Consider the following 20,992-nt stretch of genomic DNA (forward strand, 5'->3'; position numbering starts at 1 on the left):
CCCGCCGCTATCTATAGCCGCGTCTATAAATACCGCCGGCCGCTCTGTAATTACGGGGGCGGGCCGGGCCGGGGAAGTAATTACGGAGACCCGATGGGGGGGTAGCGACCCCCAGGCCCGCCTCTCTCCTCCCACCGTACCCTAAACCCCACCCAGGACGCTGCTGAAGGAGGGTCCTGGGCCCCCAAGGGAGAGGGACCGGAGGGGCCTGTGACTGGACGTCTGGGTCCTAGAAAAGGAGGGGGCTGTGGAGAAGATATCGGGGTTCCCGAAAAGAATCCTAGGGTAGAGGCCACTGGTCCTTGCGAGGAGCAGGGTCAGCGAGGAGCGCTCCCGTCCCGCCCCTGCCCAGGTGGAGGCCGAGGGTGGGGTTTCTGCGGGTGGTTGTGGGCGGGGGCGGGGGGCGGGGGCTGGGCCGGGGGCGGGGGCGACGTGGGGGCTCTGGCCGCCGGGGTGGCCGGGGACACACAGGAGCGGCGGCCGCCGAGGAGGGAGCAGCGCCGAGCCCCGACGGCGCCTCGCTGCATGGAGCTGGGCCGCTGAGGCTGTCGCCCACCCACAGCCTCTGACCTCCCGGGACCCCGCGCCCGGGCTCAGCCCGGCTGTCAGCCGGCTTGCTCTCCTGTCAGCCTCGGGGCGCCCCGGCCCCCGCAGCCCGGCGCCGTCCCGCCATGGAGCGGTGCGGCCGCTGCCGCCGCCTCCTGCTGCTCGTACCTCTGGTGCTGGGGCTGAGCTGGGCCCCGGCCCGGGCAGGTAGGAGTCCCGCGCCCGGTGCGTGGCGGCCGGCTGGAGCTGAGGACCCGCCGGACGGCGAGTGCCTGGGGCGAGCTTCTGAGTCCCGGGGGCTTTGGGGACCAAAGGTGCAGGGTGGAGGGCAGGACCCCTGGGTGCCTTGTGCCAGCGAAGGGCGCCTTTTCACTGAGGTGACGGGGAGGGCGGCTGAGGCTGAAGGTGGGGTTTCAGCTCCGAGGGCCATGAGGGGGCTGGTGCTGGGGTCCTGGGAGAGCAAAGCGGCCAGGCCCGTGGGGTCCAGCCTGTGGGTGAGGGGAGATGCCAGGGGATGGGTGAGGGGTGCCTGCATGTCTTCTGGACTTTCTATCTGTATCTTGGGGCTGAGGGGAGCATCTGTGTGAGTCAGAGCAGAGCTAGTCAGCAGAGAGAAGGGGTGCCTGGGCTATTTTTTCCATTGGCTTCTCGGACAGGACCCCCTTCCCCCTCCCTGTGCCCTCGATGCTGCCACGCGGCTGGCTCTGGGGAGCACTGGGGCTGGCTGCCAACAGGACGGCCGCTGGACGGAGGGGGATCAGGTGTCTGAGGTGGGAGCCAACTCTTTGCATTCCTGCCCCGCCCCTCCCCCTCTGGCCAGCCGGGCTCTCCTGGGACCCTGGTGTCCACAACTCCAATCTTTTCCTCCTTTTTCCCAGGATCCAGAACTCCTGGCTCCTAGGAAAGGGGATTTGATGGGGCGGCGGGGGTGGGGGGATAGAGGGTGGGGGGTAAGAAGGACTGAGAGCACCTGGGTGCTAGGCAGGCTGAGCAAGCCGCCCCCCACTCCTGCAAACACTGGAGACTGATTTGCATATAACTTGACTATTCATTTCTTCTCTGCTTTGGAAAGAAAGAGGCCAGAATAACAGCATAAAGGATTTAGATTAGATTACAGCAGGAAGGACTTCCCAGTGGTGAGCAGCGTGAGCCCAGGGACAGGGAGCAAGTGTGCAGTGTCTAGACTCCAGGAGTCTTTCCTGGGGGAAAGGGACCCTCGCGAGGGAGGTGGGGAGATGCCGAGATGACTCTCATTTGGGAGCTGAGTAGGTAGAGATGGGACTCCACAAGGCGGAACTCAAAGAGTAAGGAAGGGGGCGCTTGGGGGTCCAGAGGTCGAGTGGTGGGGGTGATGGGGCTGCCAGGGGGAGCCTGTGGGGCAGGGTGAGGCCTGAGATCATGGGCACCTCTGTGCCTGAGGCGAGAAGACAGGTGGGCAGCCGTGGAGTCATCTACAGGCTGGAGCTGCACTCTGCTGGGGGCTGGTGGACGCGGGGCCTCTGAGGTCTCCTTGGCCTGGGGTCTCTGTGAGTCTCTGTGTCTCTGTCTCACTCACCCGCTGTCTCTCAAAGCAGCCCTTGTGTGTTGGTGTTTGCGGAGCTGCCGCACGCAGGGGCCAGGCTAGGGTGGGGGTGAGGTGGAGGGGGGGGGGGCAAGGCCGTGGTTTCCCGGCTCCTGGACTCAAAGGGCCTTTTCTCTGCCTGCCTGCACCACCTCACCCACCCCACCCAGCTCTGCTCTCCAGGCCGCTCTGCCTGCCCTGCCCAGGCTTCTATGAAAGTTTTGCAGGAACTTTCTTTGGGACTTTTCCAATCTGGAGCTGATGGCGTGAGGAGTGTGAATAGCGGGAGCGAGAAATGGAGAGGTGCCCTTTGTCTCCCGGAGTTTGAGCCCGAGGAAGCCCAGTTCCAGGGGACAGGGCTGGTGGCCGGGGTCCTGGGTGCTGAGTGGTGGGGGTGGGGGTGGGGCAGGGTTGAAGTTCCAGGTGTGGGGAGCTCGCCTGGGTTTTGGGCAAGGACTCTGATGGGATCCACAGATGTGTGGCTCAGGGCCCTGGGCTTGCTCTGGCTCCCCGTGGCAGCTGCAAGCTCCCCTCCAACCCCCTCCCCAGCCCATCTCTCAAGCTAGGGACACAGGCCCTGGGTGGCTCTTTCTGGTGTCCCCGGCCTCTGCGGGGCAGAGTGACCCCACCTCCCCATCACGGCGGCTGCGGCAGTTTTCAGCCCCTCCCCGTGGAGCGCCTTGCTGCTCCCTCCCCGAGCCCTGCGCCTGCCTGCTGTGCCCAGGATGATCGATTGCCCAGATGTTGTTTGTGCTGGAGACATGGGCCAGAGGCCAGAGACCCAGAGACCCAGAGATACAGAAAGGGAGTGAGAGAGGGAGAAAGACCAGGAAAGAAAGAGGTGGACAGAGTGCGAGGGCTGTGGAGGAAGACAGAAAAGACAGGGAGACAGAAGACCAACAGATACAAAGAGAGGAAGAGACACAGTGAGAGAAAGAAGGGGAGGTGGGTGGAGAGTTGAGAGAGATATTAAGAGAGAATAGAGAGAGATTCTTAGGCAGAGACTGGGAGAGAGTGAGCCTGACAGGGTGCTGGGAGGGAGGGCGCAGGGGTGAGCATGAATACAGGTCACCGCTGTGCTCCTGGGGCCGGTTCCACCCATCAGGAGCAGGTGAGGGAGTGTGAGCCCAGGAGTTGAGTTCTACACCACAGACCCCCCTCCCTAGGCCCTCCTGAGGGTGTGTCCCTTCCCCTGACCCGCATGGACTCTCCCAGGTGCACCCCCTGTGGATGTGCTCCGGGCCCTGAGGTTCCCCTCCCTCCCTGATGGTGTCCGGAGGGCAAGAGGCATGTGTCCAGCTGATGTGGCCTACCGAGTGTCGCGCCCTGCTCAGCTCAGCGCACCCACCCGCCAGCTCTTCCCAGGTAGGGGCGGCAGGGGGAGCAGGGGGAGCTGGGCTAGGGCACGGGTGGGGTCTGAGATCAGACACCTGAGGGAAGGGGTTTATGGCTCTGTTCGCCATTCACTCCACTGTGTGTGTCTCTCTTGGATCCTAGGAGGTTTTCCCAAAGATTTCTCTCTGCTGACTGTGGTCCGGACCCGCCCTGGCCTCCAAGCTCCCCTCCTGACTCTCTATAGTGCCCAGGGCATCCGACAGCTGGGCCTGGAGCTGGGCCGACCTGTCCGCTTCCTGTATGAGGACCAGACTGGCCGGCCTCGACTTCCAGCTCAGCCAGTCTTCAGAGGCCTCAACCTAGCAGACGGCAAGTAAGTTAGTTTGTTCCTCGGCTCTGCCTGGCCTGCGCTGTCAGGAACCCCCCTGTGGCCACTGCCCCAGAGCCCCTGCTCCCTAAACTAGAAAATCCTGCCTAGCCTTTGGCCACAATCACCTACCCGCTGCCCAAACTTCAGTCACTTGTAGCTCAGAGTCTGGGCTTGAGAGTTCAAATCCTGTGTGTAGTGCTAGCCTGCACCTTGGACAAGTTCCTTACCTTTCTGAGCCTCCATTCTGTGTTTGTAAAAGAGGGATAATACAACCAAGATAATCAAATGAGAAATGTATTTCTTGGTGCCGGGTGCATTGTAAGCACTCAATGAATAATGGCTACTGTGATTACTACTTTTATTATTGGCCTTAATCCTTCCATCAACTGCTCCCCAGCTCTGTTGACTTTCCCTCTTCAGTCAGTCACGTAACCCTCTCCCACCATGACCAGGTGGCACCGTGTGGGTGTGGCTGTGAAGGGCCAATCGGTCACCCTCATTGTTGACTGCAAGAAGCGAGTCACCCGGCCCCTCCCCCGAAGTGCTCGTCCAGTGTTGGACACCCACGGAGTGATCATCTTCGGTGCCCGTATCCTGGATGAAGAAGTCTTTGAGGTAACCAGGGCAACCAGAGGACAGAGTGATTTCTGGTCCCATATCTTGTGTCCATTATCCTTCTGGCCCCAGCATGCCATCTTCCTGTGCCCTAGCTCTTCATTTCCCTCTCTTGAATTTATATTCCCATTTCCTATCCTCAGGGCTGATTTTCTCTTAGGAGAACTAGGTGTCCACTTACATTGCAGGACTATCCACAGCCACTTACTTTGTCACTCAGTCTTCATCTCTCTGCCCATCCATCCATTCAACCAATCTCTCCACGCACTCATCCATTCACCCACTCACCTATCTGTCCAGTTACGCAGTCACCCACCTACTCATGCATCCAGGTTTGTATCCATCCATCTGCCCATCCTTCCCCTGCTCAGCCACTCGCTCCTTCAAACCACTTATCTATCAATCTGTCCTTTCATCCATCTATCCTCTTTAACCCATCCGTCCATCTCTTCACTCATCCATCCACCCACCTACCCCATCTATCCATGCATATAAGAATGCATGCAACCATTGATCCACCATTTACACATCTCCTCACCTACTACCCTCCATCCAACCATTCATTTATCCATATATTCACTTCTATCCATCTACCCACCAATCTGATTCCATCTATTCACCAACTTCATTCATTATTCATCCCACCATCCATCAGCCTTCCCATTCAGTCATGCATTTGAACCCCCATCCACTCACCTACCCACCCACCCAGCGAGTCAGTTAACATTTTCTGAATACCTGCTTACCCAATGCCAAGGGGAAAACAGAAGAATAATATAAGGTTTCTATCATTCCAAGGAGCTCCCCTGTTCTCCTCTGGAGCTGAGACAGTATCTCCAAACAAGGCAGGTTGTGTTAAGCACCACATATGAGCACAAATAAAAGCCATTGGAACCCCCGCTCCCTCATTTCTAGAGGTCCTGAGACTTCTCATCATTACTGCCAGTGGAAGGTCAAAGCAACTAAGGCTGGGCCACTGTCTCCAGAAGCCCCTTCGAAAAGGCTCAGGCAAAACCCCCAGGGCAGGGGGATAGGCAGAGTACTGGATGTAGAGTTGGACGGAATTCTAGTTCTGACTCTACCACCGTGAGTGACCTTGGGCCAGCCATTGCCTCTGAGCTGTTCTGAATGGAATGTATCTGAAAGGTGGGCATAAAGACCCTGTGTCACTGACTTTCCCAGTGGTTGTGATGGTCCAATGGGAACTGGAGAGGGCTGTGCCCATGGAGGGCTGATAATGACCTTCCATTATACAGTCTTACCTGGGATTGGCCTCCTGCCTTTTGTCCCGGACTATACCCTTTGTCTCTCTCTGAAGCCCTTTCTGTCTCCTTCCATTGGCATTCCTTCCTCGTATCTCTACAGGGTGATGTCCAAGAGCTTGTCATTGTTCCGGGGGTACAAGCTGCCTACGGATCCTGTGAACAGAAGGAGCTGGAGTGTGAGCGGGACTGGAGGGAAAGACCTCAGAAACAACAGTCTCACAGAGCACAGAGATCTCCAAAGCAGCAATCAGCAAGACTTCATAGGCCCCAAAACCAGGAGCCCCAGAGACAGGTGAGGGAGTTGGGTGGATCCCAAACTACAGCACCCCCCCCCCCCCACCCAGGGAGGGAAGATTCCCAGATATCTCCCCAGGGGAATCCCCCCTGTGTCCAGAGCTCCCCATTCCTTTTGGGCTCCTTTTATCCCTCCCTCATGCCCATCCCCAGTCATACCTCCCTATCCCCATCACTCACCCCCAGTCCTCATTCATCAACCTTTTTATTTTCACTTAAAAATAAAAAGAGTCATTATGAAGAATTCGTGGCTGGGAGCTGTGTCCCCTCCTTGTGTCTCCTCTGCCAGTCTTCCTGGACCATGTCCTTGGGTTTCCCATCCCTTCCTTGAATTAAGAGATTGGGAGAGAGGGTGCGGGTGAGACTTGGGGACAGAGGATGGGAGAGCAGATTAGGGGAGAGACAGAAACAGGGAGAAAGAAGTTGTAACGGTAAGACCTAGGAGGAGAAATGGGGGAGGAATAGCAGATAGAGGGAATCCCAACAGGGTGGTGAGTCTGTGGAAGGCGGGGTGGGCCGTCTCTGGCCCCTGCACATGGAGGGGTAGGATAAGGGGCTGTGGGGGAAGGACAAGAAGACTCTGGGTTGGGTGGAGCTCTGAAGGTTAGGGTGACAGATAGGATCTGGGGTCAGTAGTCTAAAGTTGAAGCATCAATCTCTTAATTATGTCTGCTTCTGTCTCACATGCGGGACCCATCCCCCCTTCCTGCCTCTCCCCATCTCTCTCCTGTCCCCCAACCTCTCTTTTCATCCCCAACTCTGTTTTCCAATTCCTCCCCTACCTCATTTCCCAATCCCACACCATCTCACCTCGCTCGTCCCCCCCTCCCCCTCCACCCCTTCCTACCTCTCCCACTGCCCCTGCCCTAACCCCAGCCCACTGAGTCTCTCCACTATGACTACGAGCCCCTCTATTACGATGAGATGACTGCGGGGACAACCCCTGACTACCAGGTAAACTTGAGGGACCCCTTCCTTTCTCCTGTTCCTCCCACCACATCTATGACACCCAGTTCAAGGAGAGAAAATATTTAGATTATGGGAGTTCCTCACTGTCGCCTCCCATGTCTCTCTGCTGCAGCGGCCTCGGAGCCCCAACCACAGGGCTCCCTCTTCCCCCAGGGGGCGTCGCACCCCACCCCGAAAGCCTACCCCACCTGCCAAGAGGTCGGCAGCCCGGCAGGCATCCCCCTCATCAGGCCGGAGACCCTCTCGAATTGGAGGTTCTGGGCCAGCGTGGGGCCAGCCTTCCCCCTCCCGGCGCCCAGCTCGACGGGCAGCTCCCCCCACTGCCCGGCCCCCCCCCAGGACCAGAGGCAGCAGTTACCGGCAGGTAGAGCCGGGGCATCCAGATCTCTGCCCCCAAATCTTTATGACCTGGGAGAGTCATTCTCCCTCAACTATCCTAAGGGGCCGCAAGATCTGCGATTTCCCCCACCCCCCACACAGAGAGACACTGCCCGCAGCGAGGGACACAGTGCTGCTTTGCCTTCCTTCTTGCTAACCTCTCTTCTTCCTTCCACCCCATCCCCACGACACTCTTCTCCCCTTCCCCTTGGGATTAGTACCCCACCCCAGGAGAAGAGGAAGGAATCCTGGAGTCCAGCCCCTTGCCACCCCCTGAGGAGGTAACTCCACCCCCCCACCCAGCGGGGGGCAGTGGGTGGCTGTGACCCACCCCTCAGGCCCCTGTCATCTGGACGAGTCAGCCCCCCTCTGGCCGGAGGGCTCTTTGTCATATCCACTTACGGCCTTCTGTCTCCTGGTCCTCCCAGACCAGTGGGTCTGCTCGTCTCTCTCTCTCTCTCTCATTACAGCCATTTCCTTTAGTGTCCTTGTCTCCTTTCATTATTCCTTGATTCTGGAGTAGCCTCCTCTCCATGTTGGTGTCAAATGGTTTTACTTCCTGTGTCATGTGCTGTTCCTAGGAGCCACTTTCTGTCCAGTGCTATCATTTCTTCTCTTCTGCCCTTCTTTCCATCCACGTCTTTGGTCATTCCCTGGACTCTATTGTCTGTCATTATGTCCATGGACTGTCCACTCTGTGTCCAGCCCTCCGGCCACCCCTCTTGTTGTGCACCACTTCTTCTACCAAGCCCATTTGCTGGACGTCTCTCCCGATTTTGGGTCTTTGATGGCCATCACCTTTCTACACAACTTGCTCTTCTTGGGAGAGAAACTCCAGTCCCAATGACCCTCCGAATCCTTTGGGCTAGGAGTTGTCACACCTGGGGTCCAGGGAAAAACTCCTCTCAGCCCTAATGCCCCCGTCTACCCCTCTCCCTCCCCATCCCCATCCCCGGGAAGGAGCAGACAGATCTCCAGGTCCCCTCCACAGCTGACAGGTTCCTGACAGAGGAATATGGGGAGGGTGGCACAGACCCCCCAGCAGGGCCCTACGATTACACCTATGGCTATGGGGACGATTATCGTGAGGAGACGGACCTTGGCCCTGCCCTCTCTGCGGAGACAGCCCACCCAGGAGCCGTAAGTGAAAGGAGCTCCTCTTCTCTTCGTGGCCTCCAGTGGGAGCTGCAAGAATTGCTTCTGGTTGTTTCTGATTGTTGTCTGTTGGCTCTGAGCTACTTCCCGCTGGTGGTTTGCCATTTCTGTCCACATAGATGTATATGTTGCTTGAACATATTCCTTCCTTCCTTCCCTTGTGCAATATCTTACCTTGTGACTCCTTATGAATCCTTCTGCCCAGGGCAATGGGATTTTAAAAAATATATATTATGGCCACTTCCTGTCTTTTTGGTCACTTCCTGTCTCAATCAAGCTGGATTTCATAAAGCTTTTGGTCAATAAGCCCCTACCTTATGTCCATTTTCAGTCTGTCTCCATCATTTCTTCTTGATCAAAACAATTTTTTTATCCATGTTGCTGCCAAATGATCTAATTTCCTATGTCTCACTTTCTAACCTGTCTGTCCCTTCCTGTCTTCTCTAGCCATGCCATCTGTCTTGGTGACTGTGCCATATTGGACAGAAAGAGACTTACTATTTGTACTTCGACTCTAGTTTTTCATGCTGTCGGTGACAATTTCCTTGGATAATGAGCTACTTCCAGTGTGTCTCAGGTCATCCAAATCATAAAGTGTCCGTTGTGGGCCTAGATATTTATCATGTTCACTTCCTGTGGATACTCACTTTGATGCTTTTTTTGTGTTTTCTGGAAGAATTGCCTTGCGTTGTCATCAGCTCCTATCCAGGATTCACTTTCTGTCTGTTTTGTGAATGTCTTCCATTGGTCATGGTAGCCAGGTTGTTGTTGAAGGTCCACTTCCTGAAGTCTCTTTTCTGGGCTGCTTCCTGTCTATCCAACCACTTCCTGTTTGTTCAGTTCACTTTCTAGCCATTTTGGCCAGGCTTAATTTTTCTTGGCCCTGGCATCATTCTTGCTTCCAAGTGTTTGTCCCTTCATTCTGTCTCCTTTAATTGTTTCCCATGTCTTCAACCGCTCCCTCTCAGATGGGATAGTTCCTGCCTACTCCACTTCATCTTTCGCCTGTCTTGCAGTTGGAGCTGCCTTCTCTACCCTGCTGCATCGTCCCATGCCTCCTTTCTCTAACATTGCCACCCTTTGCCCTCTGCTGTCTTTCTTTTATGCTGCTTTCTGGAAATTTGAGGTTGAGCTGTAATATGGGAGAGTTTGGGAATTGATCATTGCTGTTCGGTCAGGATGGAGGTGGGGGGCATTCTGATGGTCTTTGTTGGGAGAGTTGCGGGTGGTGGTGAATGTCTCTGTTCTCCCTATCCTTGTCTTGGCTCTGGCCCTAGAGTTGGGGGTGGGCACCTGAATGGAAGTGTGGAAGAGAGGCAACTGCTAGGCTTGGAGTACAAATGAGCACCAGAGTGAGAGTATAGTGTCCTTGCTGAGAGAGGAACTGTGGGGACTTGAGGGGGATCTGCTCTGAGGCTTGAGCAACTTAGCCCAAGAGCTGTATTTTTTGGTTAATCCTCACCTGAGGATGTTTTCCCATTGATTTTTAGGGAGAGTGGAAGAGAGAGGGAAAGACAGAGAGAAACATCGATGTGAGAGAAACGCAATGATTGGTTGCCTCCTGCCTGAGTCTGACCAGGCCCCAGGCCAGGGAGGAGCCGGCAACCGAGGTACATGCTCTTGACCAGAATTGAACCTGGGACCCTTTGGTCCACAGGCCTACGCTCTATCCGCTGAGCCAGGCCAGCTAGGGCAAGAGCTGTATTTTTAAAAAATTATGGGGTGGAAGTTTCGGGTATCAGTGGGGATTACCCTCCAAGTCTACTTAGAGTATGGATGTTTTACCTCCAAGGAGTTTTTAAGCTTACGAACTCCTTGAAATTCTAGGGAAAATTCTGTGCATAAGGGCATACATTTTTTCTTTTCTGAAGACTAGATTACATCAGATTCTCATATGGATCCATACTCTCCTCTCAAACTCCAATAAAAATCTATCCATAATCTTGGAGAGATTTTTATTTGGTGGATTGGAGTAAGGGTGAGGAAGTTGATGGTTTCTTAAAGTTCTAAGGATCCCTGGGGTCAGAGAAAGTAGGGGGATAGGGTGGGGTCCTCCAGAAGAGGCTTTGGGAAGGTTGGGGGCTTTGGATTCCCAGGAAACATGTGGGGACCTTCCTGAAAGAAGTTCTCAGGGAAGCGAGGAGGTTGTCTTTGCTGAGGTGGGGCTGAGAATTGGGGTGTGGGGAGCCCTGAGGTCTCCTTGGCAGGCCTGGAGGTCTGTGAAGAGAGTCCTGGGGGAGGGACGGAGGTTGGAGGTAGGCTCAAGGAGGTCTCCAGAAGACCTGAGAATAAAGGTGGGAGTTGGGATGGGAGGAGTCCCAGTGTCCTGGCTGCTCACAGGCCCCACTGGGGGTTACATGTGTGTCTCCCTCAGGCTGCCCATGGACCCCGGGGGCTGAAGGGAGAGAAGGGGGAGCCTGCAGTTCTGGAACCTGTAAGTCACTCTGGTCATTGAGCTGAGGGCAGTGGGAAGAAGGGAAGAAGGCAGGTGTGCTAGTCCTGTAGCCGCTGACTTGTAACGTTTGACTCTGCAGGGTATGCTAGTGGAGGGGCCGCCTGGCCCAGAAGGCCCTGCGGTGAGTCTGTACACTCTTTCATCCGTGTCTTCCCCATGTATGCCCAGGCCTCCTTCTCAGAACTCCAGAGCATTCTTCCAATCCAAGCTCTCTCTGAGACCACCCCTCAGCTACATCCCCCTTTTCTCTCTGAAGGCCCACACCTGACCCCTTACTCTTTTGCTCCTCAGGGACTGACTGGTCCCCCTGGCATCCAGGGCAACCCAGGCCCAGTTGGAGACCCTGGAGAGAGGGTAAGGGAGTGTCTTCTGTACTGGGGGGGGGGGGGGACTGAAGAGGAGCCACTAGTTCCTAATGGGGCCACATGCTTAGTAATTTCTCATTAGCTGGCTGATCAATGAACAGGGACTGGTGTGCTCCCCAGCACTTGCAAAGTAGGGCAGACTGGTTGGGGCAGAGGACAGTAATCTGTGTCTTACCCTGATTTTTCTCCAGAGGGTTGGGGTGAGGCTCAGGAAAGATCTAGGGAAGTCTGCATTTGTCCTGTTGAGGAGGGTTCCCAAAGGACTCTAGGCCTAATATTCCCCTACCTGTCACCTACCCTTCTCATTCTCTCCCCACTCCAGGGTCCTCCTGGCCGAGCAGGGCTCCCTGGATCAGATGGGGCCCCTGGGCCTCCCGGCACATCCCTCATGCTCCCAGTGAGTTGTCTTCTGGGCTTTGGAATGGGCTGCTGGGGAGGGCAGGGGAATTGTGTTGTGTCACCAAGAACCAGAAGGTCAGGAAAGCTGAGAAGTCTCTAAAGACCATCAATGCAGAGAAAGGGACCTCTTGGTGGAGGTGACTAGGGCCTCATTAGATGACCTAGAACCAAATATGATCTAGAGTCAAACTTGGATCATCTAGAATGGAGCAGAAAAGTCTATATTTCAGGAGTCTAGAACCAAAGGAGAGTCTTTTTGGAGGAAGAGGCTAGACATCGGGGGAGGAGGACAGAAGTTGAGTTTCTGAAAACCTCTAAGTGATTATCTGAAAACCTCCACTGGAAGATGCTGGAAGAGGGCATGGGGCGGGGGGTGTCCCTGGGCCTGCGAGCTGGAGCAGAAATGCTGGAGGACACCTCTGGCTGGGGAAGTTCCAGGGATTTCCTGGAAAAGAACCTGGTCCTTCTCTCCTTGCCCATCAGTTCCGGTTTGGCAGTGGTGGGGGTGACAAGGGCCCTGTGGTGGCTGCCCAGGAGGCTCAGGCCCAGGCGATTCTGCAGCAGGCACGGGTGAGTAGGGCTGGAGAGCATCTTGGTGGGGGGGGGGGGTTTGGAGGGGGAAGGGAAGACTCTAGCAGGGGTTGGAAGGGCAGGCTGGAGGGATATAGGGAAGGGGAGGGTCTGGGCTGCTCTGGGGCTGAGAGGGAGGTTGGGGAGCACATAAGGCGGTGAACAAGGGTTGGGAGTGGAAGGGTGAATTCAGAGGGTGTCCTGGGGATGGGAGTCTTCCAGCTGCGTCTTCTCACCTCTGCTGTGTCCCCTGCCCCCTAGCTGGCGCTCCGTGGACCCCCTGGACCCATGGGATACACAGGTCGCCCTGGACCTTTGGTGAGCGAATGGGGTGTGGGGTAGGAGGTTCTTTATTTGTGTGGGGGGTCTGGATAGTTCTGGAAAGGGCCCAAATCCAAAAGTCATTTTGCTTCTTTTGGGGAGGTTTTGAGGTCACTGTTGGATATGTCCCTCAGTATAGCCAGCCTCTCTTCTCTCTCACAGGGACAACCTGGGAGCCCCGGTCTGAAAGGAGAATCTGGAGACCTAGGACCTCAGGTGACATCCCCCATCCATTTGATTCCCAACCCAGTGTCTCCTCCTCCTCCGTCTATGCCCGTTAACCCTGACCTCAACCTTCCCTCACCAGGGCCCCAGAGGACCTCAGGGCCTCACAGGCCCTCCCGGCAAGGCGGGGCGAAGGGTGAGTGACTGAGTGTGGGGCGGGTGTGGTGGGAGATGGGGCACAGAGGGTGGAGGACTGTCCCCTGCTTGTTCTGACATTTCCTTTGCATCTGCAGGGCCGAGCTGGTGCTGATGGAGCCCGAGGGATGCCTGGAGAACCTGGAGTGAAGGTGACAGGCTGGGCCTTTCTCTGATGCTCAGCTCCAGCCCCTCTGAGCTCATTCATTTCCAGGATGACTGAGTTCCCTGGGCTCCCTCATGAAGTGGCACCTCCCCACTCAGGACACATAGGGAGGGGTGGGGGGAAAGGGACTGGGACTTCACACGGCTGCCCCTCTCTCCCCTAGGGTGACCGAGGCTTTGATGGGCTCCCAGGACTTCCTGGGGAGAAGGGACACAGGGTGAGTATGTTGCGGGGAGGGATCTCAAGGCAAGGAGAGGAGGCTGAGGGTCTCTGCAGGAGCTCAATGGGTGAAATTGGTTGGTTAGTTGAAGAGGGTCGGTGTCTGTGTTGGGAGCTCTAAAGCCCCCCTTACCTATTTTCCAGGGCGATACTGGTGCCCACGGCCTTCCTGGGCCCCCTGGCGAGGATGGAGAGCGGGTGAGTGTGGCCAGGGCCGGGACTGGTATGGGGGAGGCCTGGAAGGTGAGGCCACTTCACCATGTCCTCCTTCTCCAGGGAGACGATGGGGAGATTGGGCCTCGAGGGCTGCCTGGAGAGTCGGTGAGTGTCCAGGGGGTCAGGTTGCAGGGGGTGGGGGGCAGGAGGGTGGGGGCGAGGAGGGCTGTGGGAATGCCAGAGGAGGGAATAGATATGAAAGAGACACCTTTCCTCTCACTCATGCATGCCTTTTCCTCTCTCACCGCGTGTAGGGACCTCGAGGTCTCCTTGGCCCTAAAGGCCCACCTGGTATTCCTGGACCCCCGGTAAGTCACTGCCCCTGACTTCTGACCCTGATCTCACCCCCTGACTTCTCCAAACCTCATCTTCCTAACTGCCCCACCTCCCCTCCCGTTCCCCCTCGCTGCACCCCGAGTCCCGCTCCAGCCTCTGCCCCCGTGGGCCAGTGGTGTGGGGCACCAAAGGCTCTGAGAACAGCCAGAAAAAAAAAAAATCCTCAAGAAAAACAAAACAAAAACCCACAAACCCACAGACCCACGCCCTGCGGATCTGGGCCGGCTGTTTGCTTAGGTCTGGGATGAACTGGAGGACTGACCCGCGTTCTCTGCCCTGTCCCACCCTCTCCCCCGGGAATGGCCAGGCCTCTGGGAAACCACAGGGCCTCCCGGTGTGGGCCTGCCTTCCTGCTCACACCCCTCTCATGTTTCAGGGCGTCCGAGGCATGGATGGTCCCCATGGTCCCAAAGGGAGCTTGGTGAGTGATGGGCATGGAGACTCCACCCGACCCTTGGCCTGCCAACGTCCTGTTCCCTTTGCCCCACGCTGAGCCCTGCCCCTCTGGTTCTCACCCTCTGGATACTCCTGCTGGGACTCAGCTCTTCACCATATGTTTGGTCACCATCTCCTCTGACCCTGCCTGCTTGCCTGTTTCTAGGGACCCCAAGGGGAGCCAGGACCTCCTGGACAACAGGGAACTCCTGGGACCCAGGTGAGTGGTCTGTCCACCCCCTCCCCAACTTTAGCGACTTCCCCTGGGCTTCCACGTGGGTCAGACCTGAATGGGGACAGGAAATTAAGGGTCTCCAGTCTTCACTGCTCATGCTCTGAATGGGGGGTGCTGGCTGGAGGAGAGAGCGCGCCTCACTTCGGGGCCCCTGTGACTTCTCTCTCCCTGCGTGTAGGGTCTCCCTGGGCCTCAGGGTGCCATCGGCCCTCATGGAGAGAAGGTGAGACTAAATGGTGTGGGAGCAGGGATGTGCCGGGGCGGGTGTCGGGAGCGCCTAACTGTCTGAATGGGACTAGAGCCATGTACAGACCTGAGCCCTTGGTGAACTGAACCTCCTCATCTTCCTGCAGGGTCCTCTAGGGAAACCAGGGCTCCCCGGCATGCCTGGCTCAGATGGACTCCCGGTGAGTGGACCCACTTCTTATTCCAAATACCCCTTGACCTTCCACCCCACTGAGTGGCCTCCAGGGGCCCTCAGTGACCGTCCGTCCCGTGTGTCCCTTGCACTGGGAGGTCACCGGTGGCGCCTGCCCGTGGTCAGTTGGCTTCATCAGCTCACAGGGGAGTTTGGGGTGAAGAAGTGTAGAGAGGGGTGCAGGAAGGTGACAGGGACCAGTGGTCACGTTCTTCTTCCCTGCCCGCAGGGTCACCCCGGGAAGGAAGGTCCCCCAGGAACCAAAGGAAACCAGGTGAGGTCTTCCACATCTCCCCCACCTTCCGAAGGGCTTTCCACCCAACCTGGGCTTCACGTCCTTGGGGTTTCCTCGTCTCGTCATTAACGAGGCTCTGACTTTCCTTCGACTCACTTCCAATTTCCCAAGCCCCGAGGCCACCAGGACGACCCCCGTGACCCCTTTATCGATCCCTCTCTTTCTTCTTCCAGGGTCCATCTGGACCTCAGGGTCCTCTAGGGTACCCCGGACCTCGCGGTGTCAAGGTAAAGACCGCCAGGCCGGGAGATAAAGGACTGCTTTCGGGGGGACCAGTCAGGGTCTTGGGAGCTCGGTCCTTCCAACCCGAGCTCCGTCCCTGACCTCTGTCTCTGTGCCCTGTCTGACTCCAGGGTGTGGACGGAATTCGGGGTCTGAAGGGTCATAAGGGTGAAAAGGTGAGCAATGTGCCCCGACTTCCCAACACCCCCATTCTGCCTCCACCAGCCTCTCTGTCACCTCTCCCCCACTCCCTCCCCCTGCTGCCCCTGCTGCCCCCCAGCTGCTGACACCCACCCTTCCACTCATGGTCTCTAGAACCCTCCATTTCAGCCTCCTGACCCTCTATCACCTGGGTGTCCTCTCCCAATTTTTTTAGGGCGACGATGGCTTTCCTGGGTTCAAAGGTGACATGGGTGTGAAAGGTGACAGGGTGAGTAGAAACCCCCACACTGCCCCCCAAGTCTCAGTCCTAATGATCCTTCCCTTGGAGCCCCCAGCCGATTCCTTTGACCCCCGGAGCCCCCGTCTCCGGTGCTCTGCACCCTTTAGGCCTGACCCCAGCAGGATGACAGCCCCTCAGCCTGAGTCCCTCCAATCACAGCAGTCTCCCTGTCCCTGTGGGCCCCTGTCCTGCAATGGCTTCTGGGACCCCTGCCAGCCCTCAGCCTCACAGGGGCCTGCCTCTCCCCTGGCCCAGCCCCACCCCAGACCCCGACACTCACCTCTTCAACCTCTCACGCAGGGCGAGGCTGGAGTCCCTGGTTCCAGAGGAGAGGATGGTCCCGAGGGGCCGAAGGGTCGCACTGGACCCACTGGAGACCCTGGGCCCCCGGGGCTCCTGGGCGAGAAGGTGACAGGGATGAGGGATCTGTGTCTGTTCTCCAGGGATATGGAGGGGATGCGGGCCTGGGCCCTGGGATCAGGGTGGGCACGACTTGCCAACAGCTGGAGCCAGTGAGTCAATCGAAGACGACCATGCATTAATTATGCTCCTCCTGTATATGGCACCTCCTGGACACTGGTGGGTTGAGGGGTGATGGGTAAGAAGTCAAGGAAAAGTCCCCGTCCTGAGGAGTTTGCAACAGATTGATGGGGACAAGGCATAGGCTGCCATAGGGTGACTGCACGTGCAGGGCAGAGTGCAAATGTGTCCAGAGAGGAGAGGCAGGAGCTGGTGAGCGGGCTCGCGGACTCGTCAGACAGAGACGGCCCGGGCGGAGGCTGCACAGTGTGGCCTCACAGAGGCGCCCGGAGGCTAAGATGCTCCCTAGTCACGCAGCTGGTGAGGGCAGAGCCAGGCTTGGAGCCCGTGCAGCCAGGTTGCAGAATCCCTGCTCCCGAGCGCAGCCCACAGCATCGGGAGGCAGGGGTGCACGGGGCTGAGGTGGGGGTGCGGAGCAGGGGCGGAAGCAGAGGTGTCCCCAGCTGAGTGGAGGCCTGCACGGGCAGGGGCAGGGCGTGTGCTGGGGCAGGTGGAGCCGAGGTTGACAGGCAGGGACCAGGTCACAGCCCCTAAGAACCTGACTGAGCGGCAGACTTCAGTCCCCAGACACCGGGAGGCAAGATCCCCGCCTCTGGGGAGGAGAGCTTACAGGCCAGGCAGCCCTGGGGCGGGAGACCAGGGGCTGGGCCTGATGGGCACGTTGCTGGGTGGGGCTGGCTCCCGCCCCTGAGGGTTGGGGTCTCCAGGGATGGAGGGGTGCCTGTGGCTCCTCCAGTCCTGATTGCTCCCTGTCCCTCCGCAGGGCAAGCTGGGTGTTCCTGGTCTGCCTGGCTATCCCGGACGCCAGGGTCCCAAGGTGACGTGATGCCCGTTCGTGCCCCCTCCTCCTTTCCCTCTCAGGACACCTGATGGCAGGAAACACAGGCTGGCAGGGCAGGGGGGTCCCACGGAGGAGGGAGCAGGCCCCAGAGCAGCAGGGGTTTGCCGCAGAGCCAGGCCTCCCGCCACGCCTCCTCCACCTCTCCTGACCTCTGGCCTTCCCGGCCTCCCTTTCCTGACTTATATTCTTCCTCTTCTTCACCAGGGGTCCCTAGGATTTCCTGGCTTTCCTGGAGCCGGTGGAGAGAAGGGAGCCCGGGTAGGCGGGGGAGAGGGGGCGGAGGGCAGGGCTGCGGGGTGGGGAGCCAGGCCCTGGGTGATGTGCTCTCTGCTTCCTTCCGCCAGGGCCTGTCCGGGAAGTCAGGGCCTCGGGGAGAGCGGGGCCCCACGGTGAGTGCAGGGGAGAGCGGGGCCGCGGTGAGTGCAGGGGAGACCTGTGGCTCAAGATCCAAAGGGCAACTCCCCTCCCCTCTTCTAGGGTCCACGGGGTCAGCGGGGGCCCCGAGGCGCCACTGGAAAGTCCGGAGCGAAGGTGAGTGGCCCTGGTGGGGCTCCATGGGTGTCTGCCCCTTAGCCCAGCCCCCACAGCTCCTCTGACTCTGTCTCCCCGCAGGGAACGTCGGGTGGCGATGGCCCCCACGGGCCGCCCGGAGAAAGGGTGAGTGGCTGGCGTGTCCGGGCCCCGGACGCCCCGGGGAGCCTGAGTGAGCAGCTCCCTGAGCCCAGCGCCCCAGCCCATCCTCCGGACTCAACCCCGCTCTGTCTCTAGGGTCTCCCTGGGCCTCAGGGCCCCAATGGATTTCCTGGCCCCAAAGGACCTCCGGTAAGCTGACCTCTGACCTCTGGCCTACCTTGGTTCTCTGAATCCTTCTTCCCCATTCCCTTCCCTGCCTGGAATCCCCTGACGTCTGCACCCCTTCCAGGGCCCCCCGGGGAAGGACGGGCTGCCGGGACACCCGGGCCAGAGAGGAGAAGTGGTAAGTGATGCCTGGCCCCCTCGGGCCCTCAGACTCCAGAGCCGTGGGGAAGGCCCCCCGCCCGGGGTTCTCCTGGCAGCGGAGAGCATCCGGTGCTGGACTCGGACCCGGGCCAGGAGGCCACGGTGACCCTGCCTTCCTCTGCTCTGACTGCTTCCTCGTCTCTTCTCAGGGTTTCCAAGGGAAGACCGGCCCGCCTGGCCCCCCAGGGGTGGTGGGGCCTCAGGTAGGTCTGCCTCTGGAGAGAGGGGACCCAGGCCTGGCGCCAGCGCACTGTCCTCTCCCTTTCTGGGCCCTGGGGGGGGGGGGGGGGGCTGCGCACGTGGGGTGCGGGGCTGGAGCTCTGGTGCTGAGCCTGTGTGTTTCCTGGGCCGGTTCTCATCTTCTTGGCTCAGAGAAGAGGCAAGGTGGTGCAGGCGCTCCTCACTGGGGCCTGCACAGGGCGGGCGGGGACCCCGGCAGCTTTGGGCCGGGGTGAGGGTCCGGGCGGGGGGTATGTTATGGTGGCCAGGTGGCAGCTTGGGGCCGGGGTGAGGGTCCGGGGGGGTATGTTATGGTGGCCAGGTGGCTGCTTTGGGCCAGGGTGCGGGTCCGGGGGGTATGCTAGGGTGGCCAGGTGGCCGCTTTGGGCCGGGGTGCGGGTCCGGGGGGTATGCTAGGGTGGCCAGGTGGCCGCTTTGGGCCGGGGTGCGGGTCCGGGGGGTATGCTAGGGTGGCCAGGTGGCTGCTTTGGGCCGGGGTGCGGGTCCGGGGGGTATGTTAGGGTGGCCAGGTGGCTGCTTTGGGCCGGGGTGCGGGTCCGGGGGGGTATGTTAGGGTGGCCAGGTGGCTGCTTTGGGCCGGGGTGCAGGTCCGGGGGGTATGCTAGGGTGGCCAGGTGGCTGCTTTGGGCCGGGGTGCGGGTCCGGGGGGGGGTATGCTAGGGTGGCCAGGTGGCTGCTTTGGGCCGGGGTGCGGGTCCGGGGGGTATGCTAGGGTGGCCAGGTGGCTGCTTTGGGCCGGGGTGCGGGTCCGGGGGGTATGCTAGGGTGGCCAGGTGGCTGCTTTGGGCCCAGAGGAAGGAAAGGTCTGAGACTGGAGTCTCTCGGCCCCTTTCCAGGGAGCAGCAGGAGAGACCGGACCCATGGGGGAGAGAGGTCACCCAGGCCCCCCAGGGCCCCCCGGAGAGCAGGGACTGACGGGAACAGCTGGAAAAGAAGGCACGAAGGTCAGTGGGGTGCTGGCTCTGGAGCTCACCAGCTCAGTGGGACCCACGGAGACCAGCAGGGCCCCGCGCAGGGATGACACGCAAATCCGTGAAGCGCTCCGTGATTGTGGGCAAAGCCAGGGGAACGGGCGGAGGGAGACCGGGTGCCACATGCAGACGCTGTTTTATTGGTTTTGCGAGCCAGTGTCACCCCAATAAATTCAATTAAAAAAAAGTTTAGTAGAGGCTGGGCAGAGGGGAACTTGGGGACCAGGTTGGAGATTTGAGGGGTCAGCGATCTCTCTGCATAACTTGGGAGCATGGCTGTGCTCACCACCTTTCCTCTCTTCCTAGGGGGACCCTGGCCCTCCGGGGGCCCCAGGGAAGGATGGTCCCGCTGGGCTGAGGGGCTTCCCAGGAGAGCGCGGCCTTCCCGGCACTGCTGTGAGTGTGACCCCAGAGACCGCCCAAAATCCCCCACGCCCTTCTCTCTGAGCCCGTCCCCACCCCTCACCCTGCGTGTCTCCTGGGCCCGGCCCTGTGGTGTCCCACTGCCCGTCTCTCATCTGTCGCTCCGAATCTCTGGTTCGTAGGGTGGAGCCGGTTTGAAGGGAAATGAAGGTCCGGCCGGTCCCCCCGGTCCTGCGGTGAGTCTGGGGTCCCTGGGCAGCGGGAGGACCAGGAAGGGGTGGGCGAGGAAGAGTGAGGGGCGGCATCTGCACCTGGGCGGTGGTCTGGCACGGACTGCAGGGCCAGCCATAGGCATCCGATTTGGGGCTGTTCTCCTGGGAACCGTGGGGGGTCCTCTGGTGTGTAGGCTGTGGTCTCCTCCTTGGGGGTCTGACTCCATTTCCTCTCTTAGGGCTCCCCTGGGGAACGCGGTGCAGCGGGATCCGGGGGACCCATTGGCCCCCCCGGGCGCCCAGGACCCCAGGGTCCCCCCGGAGCAGCAGGAGAGAAGGGTGTCCCGGTGAGTGTGGGCCGGGGTCTGTGTCCAGCCGTGCGGCGGGGCGGCTCAGGCCGTGACTCCTGTCTCCACTTCCACAGGGCGAGAAGGGCCCCATTGGCCCCACTGGCCGCGATGGGGTGCAGGGCCCCGTGGGGCTTCCCGGGCCTGCTGGGCCCCCAGGCGTGGCGGGAGAAGACGGGGACAAGGTGAGGGAACCCACAGCCCCTGGACCCAGGCCCTTTCCAGATGGCATTGCAGACCTGGACAGCCCCACCCCGCCTCCCACTGTCCCCCCTCTCCTACTCCTCCCCGCCTCCCACTGTCCCCACTCCCGCCTCCCACTGTCCCCCCCCTCTGCCTCCTACTGTCCCCCCTCTCGCCTCCCGCCCCTAATGTCTTGCCTGCCTCTCCTCCAGGGTGAGGTGGGGGACCCTGGACAGAAGGGCACTAAAGGGAACAAAGGCGAACATGTGAGTGTCCGTGAGCTCTGAGTCTGGCCTCTGGCCTGCGCCTCACCCCCGCCTGGCCTCGGCCTGTCTTGGTGCCTCTGACCCTCCT

At 59.4% G+C, this 20,992-nt stretch overlaps 1 protein-coding gene across 1 annotated transcript in view; it reads left to right on the forward strand.

Moving 5' to 3' along the window:
• Nucleotides 1-671: 671 nt before the first annotated feature.
• The window catches only part of COL11A2 (collagen type XI alpha 2 chain), a gene marked incomplete at its 5' end in the record, with an annotated part of 28,261 nt that continues 7,940 nt past the window's right edge, over nt 672-20,992 (forward strand). Inside the window, 44 exons of the mRNA XM_079780081.1 lie at nt 672-759; nt 3,323-3,472; nt 3,605-3,815; nt 4,265-4,427; nt 5,793-5,984; nt 6,863-6,940; nt 7,552-7,614; nt 8,294-8,473; nt 10,863-10,922; nt 11,023-11,064; nt 11,235-11,297; nt 11,631-11,705; nt 12,191-12,277; nt 12,539-12,595; nt 12,761-12,814; nt 12,906-12,959; nt 13,057-13,110; nt 13,288-13,341; nt 13,488-13,541; nt 13,620-13,664; nt 13,814-13,867; nt 14,272-14,316; nt 14,497-14,550; nt 14,744-14,788; nt 14,919-14,972; nt 15,213-15,257; nt 15,452-15,505; nt 15,632-15,676; nt 15,877-15,930; nt 16,243-16,350; nt 17,246-17,299; nt 17,528-17,581; nt 17,668-17,712; nt 17,801-17,854; nt 17,936-17,980; nt 18,092-18,145; nt 18,246-18,299; nt 18,472-18,525; nt 19,399-19,506; nt 19,840-19,929; nt 20,079-20,132; nt 20,348-20,455; nt 20,533-20,640; nt 20,851-20,904. Coding sequence (XP_079636207.1) covers nt 672-759; nt 3,323-3,472; nt 3,605-3,815; nt 4,265-4,427; nt 5,793-5,984; nt 6,863-6,940; nt 7,552-7,614; nt 8,294-8,473; nt 10,863-10,922; nt 11,023-11,064; nt 11,235-11,297; nt 11,631-11,705; nt 12,191-12,277; nt 12,539-12,595; nt 12,761-12,814; nt 12,906-12,959; nt 13,057-13,110; nt 13,288-13,341; nt 13,488-13,541; nt 13,620-13,664; nt 13,814-13,867; nt 14,272-14,316; nt 14,497-14,550; nt 14,744-14,788; nt 14,919-14,972; nt 15,213-15,257; nt 15,452-15,505; nt 15,632-15,676; nt 15,877-15,930; nt 16,243-16,350; nt 17,246-17,299; nt 17,528-17,581; nt 17,668-17,712; nt 17,801-17,854; nt 17,936-17,980; nt 18,092-18,145; nt 18,246-18,299; nt 18,472-18,525; nt 19,399-19,506; nt 19,840-19,929; nt 20,079-20,132; nt 20,348-20,455; nt 20,533-20,640; nt 20,851-20,904 — 3,318 coding nt within the window. The remainder of the gene's footprint in view (nt 760-3,322; nt 3,473-3,604; nt 3,816-4,264; nt 4,428-5,792; nt 5,985-6,862; nt 6,941-7,551; nt 7,615-8,293; nt 8,474-10,862; nt 10,923-11,022; nt 11,065-11,234; nt 11,298-11,630; nt 11,706-12,190; nt 12,278-12,538; nt 12,596-12,760; nt 12,815-12,905; nt 12,960-13,056; nt 13,111-13,287; nt 13,342-13,487; nt 13,542-13,619; nt 13,665-13,813; nt 13,868-14,271; nt 14,317-14,496; nt 14,551-14,743; nt 14,789-14,918; nt 14,973-15,212; nt 15,258-15,451; nt 15,506-15,631; nt 15,677-15,876; nt 15,931-16,242; nt 16,351-17,245; nt 17,300-17,527; nt 17,582-17,667; nt 17,713-17,800; nt 17,855-17,935; nt 17,981-18,091; nt 18,146-18,245; nt 18,300-18,471; nt 18,526-19,398; nt 19,507-19,839; nt 19,930-20,078; nt 20,133-20,347; nt 20,456-20,532; nt 20,641-20,850; nt 20,905-20,992) is intronic.

The sequence above is a fragment of the Cnephaeus nilssonii genome (assembly GCF_951640355.1).
Source record: "Cnephaeus nilssonii genome assembly, chromosome: 9".
Classification (NCBI taxonomy): Eukaryota; Metazoa; Chordata; class Mammalia; order Chiroptera; family Vespertilionidae; genus Cnephaeus; species Cnephaeus nilssonii.